Source organism: Leptodactylus fuscus, chromosome 5 (genome assembly GCF_031893055.1).
Source record: "Leptodactylus fuscus isolate aLepFus1 chromosome 5, aLepFus1.hap2, whole genome shotgun sequence".
In the NCBI taxonomy this organism is placed as follows: domain Eukaryota; kingdom Metazoa; phylum Chordata; class Amphibia; order Anura; family Leptodactylidae; genus Leptodactylus; species Leptodactylus fuscus.
Window position 1 is genome coordinate 1182980 of NC_134269.1, and position 15671 is coordinate 1198650.

Here is a 15671-nt window from a genome sequence, read left to right on the forward strand (position 1 = left end):
CCTCTGGACGCAGATCTGAGTTGAAATCGGGACATACCTCCCTCCATCCGCGACATTCACGATTCCGGTGACATGTCCCGCGGAAATCGGGACGGTTGGGAGGTATGGTACTATATTCCCTTGTCTAGTCTTCTGCACAATCCTTCTCCTTTGTCTGTAATACTGTAATAACTTCCATATATCATCATTACAGTCACACTGAGAAATACTCCGAGTGTTACACAGCACTGCACTACTACATTATTACATTGGGATGAAATGACACACTCAGCTCTTCTACATCTATATGACACCTGTAGATGACAAAGGTTGTTGAGCAGAGACTCTTCCCTGATAAGGTGACATTGTGTGTAGTTGTGTCACACAGGATGGGTAGGTCACACCTATCTCTGTTATCTCACTGCTCCGCTATGTCTCTGCTCACACTATATCCTGACAGACAGAGCTGAATAATGGCGCGTCGCCGACACCTCGTCCTCATACTGGTCCTGGTACTGACCTGCTTCATCTTCTACCAGAACCTACAGCACCAAGTGGGGAACAGTCATAGGTAAGTCAGTACTAAGGAGGTGCAAGAGACTGTGGGAGAGAGGAAGAGACCGTGTGTGTGAGAGAAGAGACTGTGTGTGAGGGAAGAGACTGATAGAGAGGAAGAGACTGTGTGTGAGAGAAGAGACTGAGAGAGAGAGAAGAGACTGTGTGTGAGAGAAGAGACTGTGTGTGAGAGAGAAGAGACTGTGTGTGTGAGAGAAGAGACTGTGTGTGTGAGAGAAGAGACTGCGTGTGAGAGAAGAGACTGTGAGAGAGAAGAGACTGTGTGTGAGAGAAGAGACTGAGAGAGAGAAGAGACTGTGTGTGAGAGAAGAGACTGAGAGAGAGAAGAGACTGTGTGTGAGAGAAGAGACTGAGAGAGAGAAGAGACTGTGTGTGAGAGAGAAGAGACTGTGTGTGTGAGAGAAGAGACTGCGTGTGAGAGAAGAGACTGTGAGAGAGAAGAGACTGTGTGTGAGAGAAGAGACTGTGTGAGAGAAGAGACTGAGAGAGAGAGAAGATACTGTGTGTGAGAGAAGAGACTGTGTGAGAGAGAAGAGACTGTGTGTGTGAGAGAAGAGACTGCGTGTGAGAGAGAAGGGACTGTGTGTGAGAGAGAAGAGACTGAGAGAGAGGAAGAGACTGTGTGTGAGAAAGAGGCTGTGTGAGAGAGAAGAGACTGTGTGAGAGGAGACTGTGTGAGAGAGAGGAGACTGTGTGCGAGAGAAGAGACTGTGAGAGAGAAGAGACTGTGAGAGAAGAGACTGTGTGTGAGAGAGAAGAGACTGTGTGTGAGAGAAGAGACTGTGAGAGAGAAGAGACTGCATGTGAGAGAGAAGAGACTGTGTGTGAGAGAATAGGCTGTGTGAGAGGAGACTGTGTGAGAGAGAGGAGACTGTGTGTGAGAGAAGAGACTGTGAGAGAGAAGAGACTGTGAGAGAAGAGACTGTGTGTGAGAGAGAAGAGACTGTGAGAGAGAAGAGACTGTGTGTGAGAGAGAAATGTCTCAGCATTATCCACTTTATAATGCCATTAACCTCTAGACCCCCAGGGATGTTACCCCATTATAGTGTAAGGACATTGGATAGGGAGGGAAGATACGGCCAAAATAATATAAAACTTCACTTTTATTTGATATAAGATAAAATCATATAGAAAGCCGAGACACTAAATCCCACTACATGTATGTGAATAGTGAGAGTAGAGATCAGAGATCAGGACAAACAATACAGTGCTGGCCAAAAGTCTTGTCCCCCCTGCAGTTCTGTCAGATAATCCTCGCTGTCCCCCAGATAATGATTACACAGCACAGACTCTTATATAGTATATAAGTGACACAGGGTATATACAGTATAAGTATCGCCCCCTGCAGTCCTGTCAGATAATCCTCGCTGTCCCCCAGATAATGATTACACAGCACAGACTCTTCCAGTCCTATGAAAAAGTTTGGGCACCCCTATTAATCTTAATCATTTTTAGTTCTAAATATTTTGGTATTTGCAACAGCCATTTCAGTTTGATATATCTAATAACTGATGGACACAGTAATATTTCAGGATTGAAATGAGGTTTATTGTACTAACAGAAAATGTGCAATATGCATTAAACCAAAATTTGACCGGTGCAAAAGTATGGGCACCTCAACAGAAAAGTGACATTAATATTTAGTAGATCCTCCTTTTGCAAAGATAACAGCCTCTAGTCGCTTCCTGTAGATTTTAATCAGTTCCTGGATCCTGGATGAAGGGATTTTGGACCATTCCTCTTTACAAAACAATTCAAGTTCAGTTAAGTTAGATGGTCGCCGAGCATGGACAGCCCGCTTCAAATCATCCCACAGATGTTCAATGATATTCAGGTCTGGGGACTGGGATGGCCATTCCAGAACATTGTAATTGTTCCTCTGCATGAATGCCTGAGGATTTGGAGCTTTGGTGTTTTGGATCATTGTCTTGCTGAAATATCCATCCCCGGCGTAACTTCAACTTCGTCACTGATTCTTGAACATTATTCTCAAGAATCTGCTGATACTGAGTGGAATCCATGCGACTCTCAACTTTAACAAGATTCCCGATGCCGGCATTGGCCACACAGCCCCAAAGCATGATGGAACCTCCACCAAATTTTACAGTGGGTAGCATGTGTTTTTCTTGGAATGCTGTTTCTTTTTGGACGCCATGCATAACGCCTTTTTTTTATAACCAAACAACTCAATTTTTGTTTCCAAAATGAAGCTGCCTTGTCCAAATGTGCTTTTTCATACCTCAGGCAACTCTATTTGTGGCGTACGTGCAGAAACGGCTTCTTTCTCATCACTCTCCCATACAGCTTCTCCTTGTGCAAAGTGTGCTGTATTGTTGACCGATGCACAGTGACACCATCTGCAGCAAGATGATGCTGCAGCTCTTTGGAGGTGGTCTGTGGATTGTCCTTGACTGTTCTCACCATTCTTCTTCTCTGCCTTTCTGATATTTTTCTTGGCCTGCCACTTCTGGGCTTAACAAGAACTGTCCCTGTGGTCTTCCATTTCCTTACTATGTTCCTCACAGTGGAAACTGACAGGTTAAATCTCTGAGACAACGTTTTGTATCCTTCCCCTGAACAACTATGTTGAACAATCTTTGTTTTCAGATCATTTGAGAGCGGGCTGTCCATGCTCGGCGACCATCAAACTTAACTGAACTTGAATTGTTTTGTAGAAAGAAATGGTCCAAAATACCTTCATCCAGGATCCAGGAACTGATTAAAAGCTACAGGAAGCGACTAGAGGCTGTTATCTCTGCAAAAGGAGGATGTACTAAATATTAATGTCACTTTTCTGTTGAGGTGCCCATATTTTTGCACTGGTCAAATTTTGGTTTAATGCATATTGCGCATTTTCTGTTAGTACAATAAACCTCATTTCAATCCAGAAATATTACTGTGTCCATCAGTTATTAGATATATCAAACTGAAATGGCTGCTGCAAACACCAAAATATTTAGAACTAAAAATGATTAAGATTAATAGGGGTGCCCAAACTTTTTCATAGGACTGTAAGTGACACAGGGTATATACAGTATAAGTATCGCCCCCTGCAGTCCTGTCAGATAATCCTCGGTGTCCCCCAGATAATGATTACAAGCACAAACTGTTTGGTAATTTCTTCATTTATTTTGTTTGCAATGAAAAAACACAAAAGAGAATGAAAAAAAAGTCACATCATTGATCATTTTACACAAAACTCCAAAACTGGTGCGGACAGAAGTATTGGCGCCCTCAGCCTAATACTTGGTCGCACAACCTTTAGACACAATAACTGCGCACAACCGCTTCCGCTAACCAGCAATGAGTTTCTTACAAGGCTCTGCTGGAATCTTAGACCCTTCTTCTTTGGCAAACTGCTCGCGGTCCCCCCTGAGATGTGAAGGGGGCCTTCTCCAAACTGCCACCAAGAGATCTCTCCCCCTCCCCCACAGGTGTTCTATGGGATTCAGGGCTGGACTCATTGCTGCCACTTTACAAGTCTCCAGGGCTTTCTCTCACCACCATTTTCTAGTGCTGACCTGAAGTGTGTTTTGGGTCCTTGTTCTGCTGGAAGAGCCCTGACCTCTGAGGGAGACCCGGCTTTCCCACACTGGGCCCTACATGATGCTGCACAATGTGTTGGTCATCTTCAGACTTCATAATGCCATGCACATGGTCAAGCAGTCCAGTGCCAGAGGCAGCAAAGCAACCCCAAACCATCAGGGACCTCCGCCATGTCTGACTGTAGGGGGCGTCTTCTTGAGGCCTTCTCCTACTTTTGTCTCATCTGACCAGAGAACATTCTTCCAGAACGGTTTTGGCTTTCTCAGGTAAGTTTTGGCAAACTCCAGCCTGGCTTCTGTCTCTGGGTAAGAAGTGGGGTCTTCCTGGGTCTCCTACCATACAGTCCCTTCTCATTCAGACGCTGACGCTAGATAGTACGGGGTGACACTGTTGTACCCTCGGACTGCAGGGCAGCTTGGACTTGTTTGGATGTTAGTCGAGGTTCTTTATCCGCCATCCGCACAATCTTGCGGTGAAATCTCTCCTCAATGTTTCTTTTGCGTCCACATCTAGGGAGGTTAGCCACAGGGCCATGGGCTTTACACTTCTTGATGACACTGCGCACGGTAGACACAGGAACATTCAGGGCTTTGGAGAGGGACTTGTAGCCTTGAGATTGCTCAGGCTTCCTCACAATTTTGCTACTCAAGTCCTCAGACAGTTCTTTGGTCTTCTTTCTTTTCTCCATGCTCAATGTGGTCACACAAGGACACAGGACAGAGGTGGAGTCAACTTTAATCCATTTCAACTGGCTGCAAGTGTGATTTAGTTATTGCCACCACCTGTTAGGTGCCTCAGGTAAGTAACAGGTGCTGTTAATGACACAAATTACAGAAGCATCACATGATTTTTCACACAGTGCCAATACTTTTGTCTACCCCTTTTTTATGTTTGCTGTGGAATTATATCCAATTTGGCTTTTTGACAATTCTTTTTGTGGTTTTCCATTGAAGACAAAATAAATGAAGAAAATACCAAAGAATTTGTGATTGCAATCATTATCTGGAAGAGCACGAGTATTATCTGACAGAACTGCAGGGGGGCCCCAGCCGCACTTAGTAAGCCGCTATAATACGCGGACACTTCCTGCTCTATGGGAGGTTTCTCGCCTATATCTCGTGCAGGTAGATAAGACTCCGAAACCACAAGTCCCATCTTATCACGGTGACCTCTGCACCCCACATGGCGCACCTACCAAGCTCCTGTATATGGGTCTATCTCCAGGAAACAGGAACTGGCCGAATATTTATGGGGCTGCCGGAGTTTTACGACTCATTGTTAATATAGATAATAAGATGGAAAAAAATTACAAAAATTTATTCGAATAAACTTTATGTGTAAATGGTCTACAGAAAACATAGAAGCCGCCTGGTGACCTAAGGGGCGGCCTGAGTGAGAGAACCCATTATCAGGTGATATTAGGAAAGAAGCCCCCGACCCTAAGTCACGGCCTTGGTCAATTCTTCCTGAAAGTCCCTGTTTTAACCAAACTTCTGTTTCTTGTATAAAGGTTGAGAAGAACGCACAAGAATCTTCCGGAAGCCGAGTGTCAGCGCCTGAAATCCGTCATATTAAACTCCATAAGGAAAAAGTGAGTGAACCCCGGAGACTCAGGATAGTTACAGGCCTGATCCTTCCTGCTTCCCCCACCGATGTGGAATCTGAGATAGCATGCTACACCCCATGGCAACGTCGCCATTTTTCGACTTTCATTTTTTGACCCCCCTCCTTCCAAATCCCATAACTTTTCTACTTTCGGGCTAGTTCACACGTGAACTGCCCGTGCGGGTTTTGACACAGAGAGAGACGCGGCGAGCCGCGTCTCTCTCTTGTCAAAACCCGCCCGCCGCGACCATCGCTGTCGCGGCTTAACGCTCTGCTGTCGGCTCAAATGAATGAGCCGACATAGGAGGGAGCTGCCGGGGGCGGAAGCCGCGCGACTGAGCCTGCGCGGCTTCCGCCTGAAGAAAGGACATGTCCTTTCTTTTCTCCGCTAGCAACAGCTCGCCGCTAGCGGAGAACAGAAGCCCGGCGGTCTCCATAGACCACCATTATAAGGGCAGGTTTTGGACGCGAAATCCGCTGTCAAAAACCTCCCCTTATACTCACGTGTGAACTAGCCCTTCCTGTTCCCAGAGCCTTATGTCATGTTTGCAGGTCGAATTGTTCTTCATATTGGGGCCATTTAATATTGTGTGGGGTGTAAAAAAAATCAGAATGGGGTGGAATTGGGAAAAAAACTGGGTTTGTGCGACTTGCAGGCTTTGTTTTTACGGCATTGACAATGTGAAGCCAAAGTGACCTCTGACCTGTATTGTATGCGCCGGTACGATTCCGGGGATGCTACATTTGTATAGATCTTTGTTACATTGAATCCAAAATTATTCAAAAAATAAAAATCCTTGGAATTGCCGCAGCGATAAGACAGGTTCAGAATGTTTCCTGCTACAACGTTCACTGTATATTTAAATTTGTAGAGCGGGCGTTGTTCTGCACAGGGATACCCAAGGTGGAGGTGTTATACTTGTTATACTTAGGGTTGAGCCGATCTTGAGATTTCAGGATCGATTTTAAAATCCAATTTACGATCATTTTCCAGCCGATCCCGATTGTGAAATTTGCTCGATCACTGATCGGGATCCGATCTTTCCCGATCCCGATCGCTCAACCCTAGTCAATGCTTCTCTATGGGAAAGTCACTTTTAGGGTGGAGCCGATCTTGAGATTTCAAAATCTGATTTTGGATCACTTTCCAGCCGATCCCGCTCCAGGTCGCGATCGTAATCCAATCTTTTCCAATCCCGATACTTTATTTTACTCTACTTTGATATGTGTCCTAGGGAAAGGATTTTTTATTTTTTTTTTTTACTGTAGTTATTGGACTCCTTACTAATGCCCTGTGGTCCCTGGTTTAGGGCGTTCGCTCCAGGTCTGTATAATCCAGCGCTGATAGTCCCTAAACAAACATGAATTGTGCGCAGTGCACTTACACATTAACCTTTATTATCCCCATAATGTTAGGTAGTCAGGTATCTATAGTGAGACGACTCTATCATAACAGGGCCATAAAAAACGACGGTAGCACCGTGACCGCTCCTCTGTGTATATAGTGTCATACATCTCCTAGTGGCCATGTCATGTAACTACAGCCTGGTCCTATACATATCTATGTGACAAGGCTGGAATTACAACACATGATCACTATAGACAGACAGCGTGTGATATATACAGGCGCCATAGCCCCCCATAAAGCTGGTCAGTGTGGGGGGTGTTACTGATTTGTTATTGATGATCTATTTGGAGGAGAGATCATCAATAAAAATGAGCTGAAAACTCTTTAAGGCTGGGGCTGAGTATTGCGAATACACAGCTTTTTTTCTTGCAGATTTAGTTGTGCCCCTGATTCCCTCTGAGATAAATACTGCGACCCTAATGAAACCTTATATAAATGACCTCCCCCTTTAATGCCCCCTAATAGTCCTTAAATAATCGACCCTCCCCTATCATCCTAATGCCCTCTAATAAATCCTCCCTTATATTTCCCCCTCCTAATAACCCCTTATACTATTAAATTATCCACAACTGCACTAATAAAACATTATACTCACCTACCTGCGATCCTTTCCTTAACGGAGCTGCCACCTCTTCTTCTCCATGCACATGGTCCACACATAGGACGTCTATGTCCTGATGCAGGAGGTAGGATGACACATCGCGCTAGCTTGTGCTGAGAGCTGTCATGTTTTGTCTGCTCTCGGTGTATTGTAGACCGCAGGTCTGTATTGGCTGGCAGACAAGACAAGGACAGGTTTTAACTAGATCAGGGTCTATAGACACCGATCTAGTTAAAAGCAAAGCAGTAATGGTAGCCCCAGGGTGGTCCCCACAGAGTCAGTATTCCTGGGGTAGTCGCACCCTCTGCCGCCCACTAGCTACGTCTCTGAGTAATGGTAGTGTCATTCAAAGCAAATATCGACGTGGGGATCACGAGGGGGAACAAGGAGTCTGTGACATATCACTCTTGGATCGAGGGTGGTAGAATACTTCTGTATTTGTATTGGATGTAACATGGAAATTGCCCTTATTTTTTTTCCCCTTTAGATGGACAAGTTCCAATTTTGTTGCAGTGGCTAAATCTCTGCAGGGATGTCCTTGGGAGGCGAATCATACAGCGCGAGACCTGAAGAAGTAAGTACATAGGTGATATATGGAAGGGTGAAGGAAATGTTCTGCTATCTCTGACCTCTGGCCTCGCTGGGAAAATGAAGTCCTTGGTCCTTCTGAGCTCCACAACCTTGTTCAGTTACGTTCATGTTATCAGATATAAAGTATAATTGGAGGCCCAGGAAAGATGGGGAAATAATAAACAGTAATCTCCACCTCTCCCTACCTATCTTGGGTTCCAACATGGTGTCCAATGTTTGTTCCCAGAAAGCTTCCAGCTTCTTCCAGTCTGTTGGGTGACATCTGAGACCCAATGGCATAGCACAGATCTGTGACTGGGCCTCAGCTGTCACATGGAGTTCATCGATGTCATAAAACTATAACACAATCCTCATGACATGGATGAACCTCTGAGGTCAAATCACACATGTCACCCAGGAGGCCAGAGAAGGCTAGAAGACATCGGGAAACCAATACCCGATGCCACAAGGGAGCCCAGGAGTATATTTATTGACAAACCCCAACATTTTAGGTTCAGCCGAACCCAAAACTTTAGAAAATTCATAAGAAACCCAACTTGTTATGAACCAGTTTTCCCATCTCTAATAGTAACAATCATTTTATGGCTTTTAAAATTAAAAAAAAGTTTCAAAAATGATCCTTTTACTTAGTTTTCTATCAGTATTTTCAACGTCTATGACTATAGTGTGATAGGTGGAGGTGAAAAGTGATGAAACGACAGGTTATATGGGGTCAGTGTGCACTCTTTTTTGGGGTTCTGTCTGGATACAATCTGCTCCATCCATAGACTATGAGTGCGAGTGGGAGCATTGCCTGTGTATGAGGATGGGGGGAGGGGTGCATTTGTCAACTCCCGTAAACTCTGGAAAGCCAAAGTCATTTTGCGAATTGTAGTAACTGTTCTGTTTGACTTGTGTTTAACGTATTCTGGAATCAAGGCACGTAAATTTGGTTATGGTATAGGGGTTGTTGGTTGGTTCTTTTGTACATGACTTAGGTTAGTTGTTGGTTGGCTCTTTTGCTCATAAGCGGTTGGATTAGTTCTTGGGTGGTTCTTTTGAACATGACTTGGGTTAGTTCTTGGGTTAGTTGTTGGCTGGTTCTTTTGCACATGATTTGTTGGGTCAATTGTTGGGTCTTTCTTTTCTATATGACTTGGATCAGTTGTTGGATCAGTTGTTGGATCAGTTGTTGGGTTAGTTGTTGGGTTAGTTGTTGTGTTAGTTGTTGGCTGGTTCTTTGGCTCATAAGTGGTTGGATTAGTTTGTGGCCGGTTCTTTTGCAGCACCAGCCTGTGCCGATATTACACTTTGTCCAATCTAAAACGCAAAGTCATGTTTAGGCAAGACTCGCTTTATTTGCTTCCAAGCTTCTGAAAAGCACCAAAGCTGGAAAGGACCTCCATTCAATGACATTGATCAGACGTAGTATTTGCGCTACCCTGGGCTTATCTACTGATCTGACACCCATTGCGTCCCCCATGTTGTTACTTCCAATAATTCCTAAACTACCAAAAAAAAAAAAAAAGAAGTGAACAGTATGGACTAAGAAGGAGTCCTCAAAAGCAGAGCACAAGGCATATCTGTGATATATGTTGTATATTATATTACAGGCAGGGATTGTACTCGGGTCATAAACTGCACAAATAACCATAAAGCTGTAAAACACAAAGTGCACCTAGAAGAAACTCTCCAAGAAATTCTTCTAATACAAGAAGGGTAAACTCTCCCAGCATTCCCTGGCCCACATTGTGACCTTCAAGAGGAACAGATGAGGTTATGGCATGAAATATATGTATCCTGTATCCACTGTGACTCCCCCCCCAAGGCTACGGTTCTCCCGGTTGCTTGTGCACCTTTTTCCATTCACTCCACTTTCCATTCTTATGCTTGGATGAGGGTTACGGCTTCTGTAGCGATGACCTTTCGTACCTTAGCCTGCTTACAGAGGGAGTTGGTAATCTTGAACCTACTGAACTAGACTAAAGGACCATGTAAAGGCTTAGGAAACCTCGGTTGTGACACCAGGGGTCTACAATATTCAGATTTTTTACAATGAATTTTTTTAACCCAAAACCAAACAGATCTTTAGAGATTTGTCTATCTCTATAGTGAAACTCTAGCCTAAAAAGGTCCACCTGATAGATGGGAGCCTACGTAACATACTGGATGCTGAAACTCACTCTGCAGCAATGGGGTCTACATAAATAATCCCATGTGCAGCAGAACCAGCAGAGCCACAGCTATAGCCGGATGCAAAGAGTTGGACTTGATGGAAGTGATGAGAGGTCCTCTCTATTAGATCTATCTGCTCCTCATGCTCCTCCACCATTATACCCAGACAGCACCCACATAACACTATAGAGAGCACTGAGCATAGATGTGTCCTCTCATTATATGTCATATCTGCTTCTCATGCTCCTCCACCATTACACCCAGAGACTGTCACATAACACTATAGAGAGCACTGAGTATAGATGTGTCCTCTTATTATGTCATATCTCCTCCTCATGTTCCTCCACCATTATACCCAGACAGCACCCACATAACACTATAGAGAGCACTGAGTATAGATGTGTCCTCTCACTATATGTCATATCTGCTCCTCATGCTCCTCCACCATTATACCCAGAGAGTGCACACATAACACTATGTACAGTACTGAGTATAGATGTGTCCTCTCATTATATGTCATATCTGCTCCTCATCCTCCTCCACCATTACGCCCAGAGACTGTCCACATAACACTATAGAGAGTAGTGAGTATATATGTGTCCTCTCATTATATGTCATATCTGCTCCTCCTCCTCCATCATTACACCCAGAGACTGTCCACATAACACTATAGAGAGTACTGAGTGTAGATGTGTCCTCTCATTATATGTCATATCTGCTCCTCATGCTCCTCCACCATTATACCCAGACAGCACCCACATAACACTATAGAGAGCACTGAGTATAGATGTGTCCTCTCACTATATGTCATATCTGCTCCTCATCCTCCTCCACCATTACACCCAGAGACTGTCCACATAACATTATATATAGTACTGAGTGTAGATGTGTCCTCTCATTATATGTCATATCTGCTCCTCATGCTCCTCCTCCATTATACCCAGAGACTGTCCACATAACATTATATATAGTACTGAGTGTAGATGTGTCATCTCATTATATGTCATATCTACTCCTCATCCTCCTCCACCATTACACCCAGAGACTGTCCACATAACACTATAGAGAGTACTGAGTATAGATGTGTCATCTCATTATATGTCATATCTGATCCTCCACCATTACACCCAGAGATTGTCCACATAACACTATAGAAAGTACTGAGTATAGACGTGTCGTCTCATTATATGTCATATTTGCTCCTCATCCTCCTCCACCATTACACCCAGAGACTGTACACATAACATTATATATAGTACTGAGTATAGATGTGTCCTGTCATTATATGTCATATATGCTCCTCATGCTCCTCCACCATTATACCCAGAGATCGCCCACATAACACTATGTACAGTAGTGAGTATAGACATGTCGTCTCATTATATGTCATATCTGATCCTGTTTCTTGCTCAATGCTCGCTTCTTGTTATTATCATCACAGGTCACAGTTCATACAGTGCTGTAATGCGTCTCATACTCTGCTGCTGACTCAGGAGAACAGTCCGGTCGGAAACCACATTATATACGATGCAGATAATACGATTAGAAATGTCACAGAGAGTCTCCATGACCTGTATCCAAAGGTAATGAGATATACAGTGTGTAAACTATACATATACACCTATACATACAACTGTATACTAGCAAACTGCACATATACATACAACTACATACATAAATCTTGTATATACACACACTTATACATACACATATATTCATGCATATTGTGCGTACACATATACTTATGCAGACAAATGTATACTGCACATACATACATGTATCCATGCATACTGTACTTGCATATACACATATATACTGTACATGCTTACATACTGTACATGCACCATCAATAGCCATTGCTTCCTTGCTCCCACTATTCTGTAACAATATCTCCACTGACATGCTTGCATTTTATTCATGAACCAGACAGCTCAGGATGAGCACTGCATTAGTCAGTAACCACATAGGGTAGTCCTCTCATTGTAATATGGGGCACTAGAGGGGGGGGGGGGAGGAAACGTAAGTACATGAAAGCCCAACATGATATTACAGATCTGATAGACGACACTTTATTGAGTTTACTCGTTACCTTCTCACAGATGTCTCCCTTCACTAAGCCCATCAGACATTGCGCGGTGGTCGGTAATGGCGGCATCTTGAGGAACAGCTCGTGTGGTGAGGACATTGACAAGGCAGACTTTGTGTTCAGGTGAGAACAAATCAGATTCCACCCAAATAATTAGAGATGAGCGAGTAGTACTCGATCTAGTAGGTATTGGATCAAATACTACGGTATTCGAAATACTTGTACTCGATCGAGTACGACTCGCTGTTCGAATGTAAAAGTTTGATGCAGAACCAGCATTGATTGGCCGAATGCAATACAGTCGGCCAATCAACGCTGGTTCTTCTCCTACCTTTAGGCCGGGTTCACACGGAGTTACGTGCCGCGAGATTTGGCACGTAGACGCCGCGTGACCCTTTGCGTGCCGTACACGCTCCCATTCATTTCAATGGGAGCGGGGAGCGTATGCGCAACGCTAGTTTGCGGCCGTGAATAAATGCACGGCCGCAAACTAGAGCGGCGCATACGCTCCCCGCTCCCATTGAAATGAATGGGAGCGTGTACGGCACGCAAAGGGTCACGCGGCGTCTACGTGCCAAATCTCGCGGGACGTTACGCCGTGTGAATGCTCCCTTAGAAGTCTTCTCCGTGCAGCTTCCACGCGGCGTCTTCCGGCTCTGAATTCACTCTGCCAGAGTGAATTCAGAGCCGGAAGACGCCGCAGGGACGCTGCGCAGAGAAGACTTCTCAGAGGATCCAGCCCAACCCTCACTCGTGGACTTGGTAAGTATAATTTGATCGAATGTTGCCTACCCCTGAAACGAGAATTTTCCCCCCATAGACTATAATGGGGTTCGATATTCGATTTGAGTAGTCGAATATTGAGGGGCTACTCGAAACGAATATCGAACCTCGAACATTTTACTGTTCGCTCATCTCTACAAATAATCCAAGTTATTAATCTCTTACCATTTTGGGCTTCCTCACAGCGTCCAGCACTCTGTCTCTATCTTCTCGGTGACATCTGGCTCTCTCCTTTGATGTCATGATGCTTAGCCGGCCCATGTCATAGCTGAGAACCAATTACAGGTCTCACTGGTGACCCCGGGTGTATTACATCACAGCAGAAAGTCAGATGTCACCGAGAAGGCAGAGAAAGTGCACCGGATGCCACAAAGAGGTCCAAAAGAGGTCATTGAGGTGAGTACAAATGTTATTTTCTGGACTCTGTTTGAGGTCACCTGCCCTGGGATCACTGCTGAGGCTTGTGATTGGACCTTGGGGGGCACATGGGGCGTATAACGTGTTATTAAGGCTATTTTGGGGAAGATTAGAAGAGTATTATTAGTGCATGGTCCACTTACATCCCACCAATAGGAGAGTTTTCCTCTATACCAAAATACAGCGCTCCCCTGATCCAGCTAGATCTGAGCCCCACCAATCTGCAAGTTACCCCCACCACATTCAAGAAACCAAACTTACATATTATTGGTCAGCTACACATGTTCTATTTTTTTCAGATTGAATTTTCCTCCACTGAATTGGACTGAGGACATCGGGACTAAGACACATCTTGTGACTGCAAACCCGAGTATCTTACGTGATAAGTAAGTTTCCCAATCTCACGATTGTCAATGATCATATACAATACAGATATCTCCAGTTCCTGTATATAAGTCGGGTGCCCATACTGTGGCTCAGCTCCCTTTGATGTCAGTACAGGCTCCCGGCCTCTATACTGGGCATGGAGCCAAAAGCTTCCAGTCCTGCATTGTGTATAGTATGGGATGTTGGAGGTTGGTCTAATCATAGACCTTTGCCACGACCAGATCCTGTAGATGTGATCACTCATGATGTATAATGTTCCTGTAATTCTAATGAAGATCTCTCCTTCTATAGGTATAACAGTCTTATGAATTATAGGAAACCATTCATCAACATGGTAAAGGCTTACAGCTCCGCCATGGTTCTCCTGCCGGCCTTCTCATACAAACAGAATACAGATATCTCTCTGCGCACGCTCTACACCTTGGAAGACTTCGGCTTGAAGAGCAGGGTGGTCTTCTTCAACCCAGATTATCTCAGAAATCTTAGTGCTTACTGGAAACGTCTTGGCCTCAAGTTCAGGCGTATGTCCTCAGGTCTCATGCTGGCCAGTGCAGCCTTCGAGGTTTGCGAGAAGGTGTCACTTTATGGTTTCTGGCCATTTTCTCAAGATTTTGAAGGTTCCCCGATCCTCCACCACTACTATGATGATAAGACTCCTAAGCCTGGTTTTCACTCTATGTCCGATGAGTTTTATCAATATCTACGGATGCACAGTGAAGGAGCTCTGGAGCTTAGACTACATTGCTAATACTAATTTATTATAGGTATGCGCCACAAGGACGGTCAAAGGTGAGGATAGTATTCTGAACAGGAACTTTTATAAAATTCAATGTGAATCTTATTTTATCTGAGTAAACTTGTAGAAGACTAAACAATCCAAGTAAGAGAGAAAGGAACTACAGGTGACCCAAAACCATTGTCCAAAGAGAGAACATGAGCTGGTTGTGTGAGACTAAAGACAATGGGAACAATACAATATGGTGGCGCAGTGGCCCTCAAGCACTGGAAATCATCATTGTTGGGTCTCTATCAGCTAGACCTTGGACACGAACGACAATGGCAGAGAAGACCTCATAGCTTGAGAAGCATGCCAAAATATTGAAATCTTGTTGGCCAACAGATGGTAATATCTTACTATTGATGTGTTTTGGGCTCTGACATGATCTATCTAATTTTTACAGCCTTCGTCCAAGCATCTTTGAAAATCCCATTTGCCAAAATTGTAATTTAAACTAGTCAAGGACTGCACAGGTTTTAGGTATATCCCAATTTTCTGTTATGAATTATAGTATATTGGTCTGGCCAAGGTATCTCCTTCCTGGCCCACCTTAACCTGTGCCCTGCTCTGCCTGATTTTCTAAAAAAGTGGCTCATTTTGGGTCTGGACAAGAAAATGTGGCTAAATCGGTCCTCTACCAAATCCAATGTGATCAAAGGGACTATGGCCACATAGTGATCCACACAAGAACTTTCTGGTTGATCCACACTAAAGCTTTACATGATGCCCATTGAAACTCGGAGACTGTCCATGTTGGGTC

General features: G+C 44.3%; 1 protein-coding gene across 1 annotated transcript; it reads left to right on the forward strand.

The window, feature by feature from the left end:
- Positions 1 to 452: 452 nt before the first annotated feature.
- On the forward strand, positions 453 to 15020 carry LOC142204228 (alpha-N-acetylneuraminide alpha-2,8-sialyltransferase-like). The gene is made up of 7 exons (XM_075275538.1): positions 453 to 550; positions 5612 to 5692; positions 8203 to 8289; positions 11902 to 12043; positions 12560 to 12669; positions 14046 to 14132; positions 14425 to 15020. Exons 1-7 carry the CDS (start codon positions 453 to 455, stop codon positions 14879 to 14881), a joined length of 1062 nt encoding a protein of 353 aa, XP_075131639.1. The 3' UTR covers positions 14882 to 15020.
- The last annotated feature ends 651 nt before the right edge of the window (positions 15021 to 15671 follow it).

Coding starts and splice junctions, on each gene's coding strand:
- LOC142204228 (XM_075275538.1), top strand. CDS start 453: ATGGCGCGTCGCCGACACCTCGTCCTCATACTGGTCCTGGTACTGACC. Junction 5,693..8,202: donor TTAAACTCCATAAGGAAAAA/GTGAGTGAACCC, acceptor TTTCCCCTTTAG/ATGGACAAGTTCCAATTTTG. Junction 8,290..11,901: donor ACAGCGCGAGACCTGAAGAA/GTAAGTACATAG, acceptor TTATCATCACAG/GTCACAGTTCATACAGTGCT.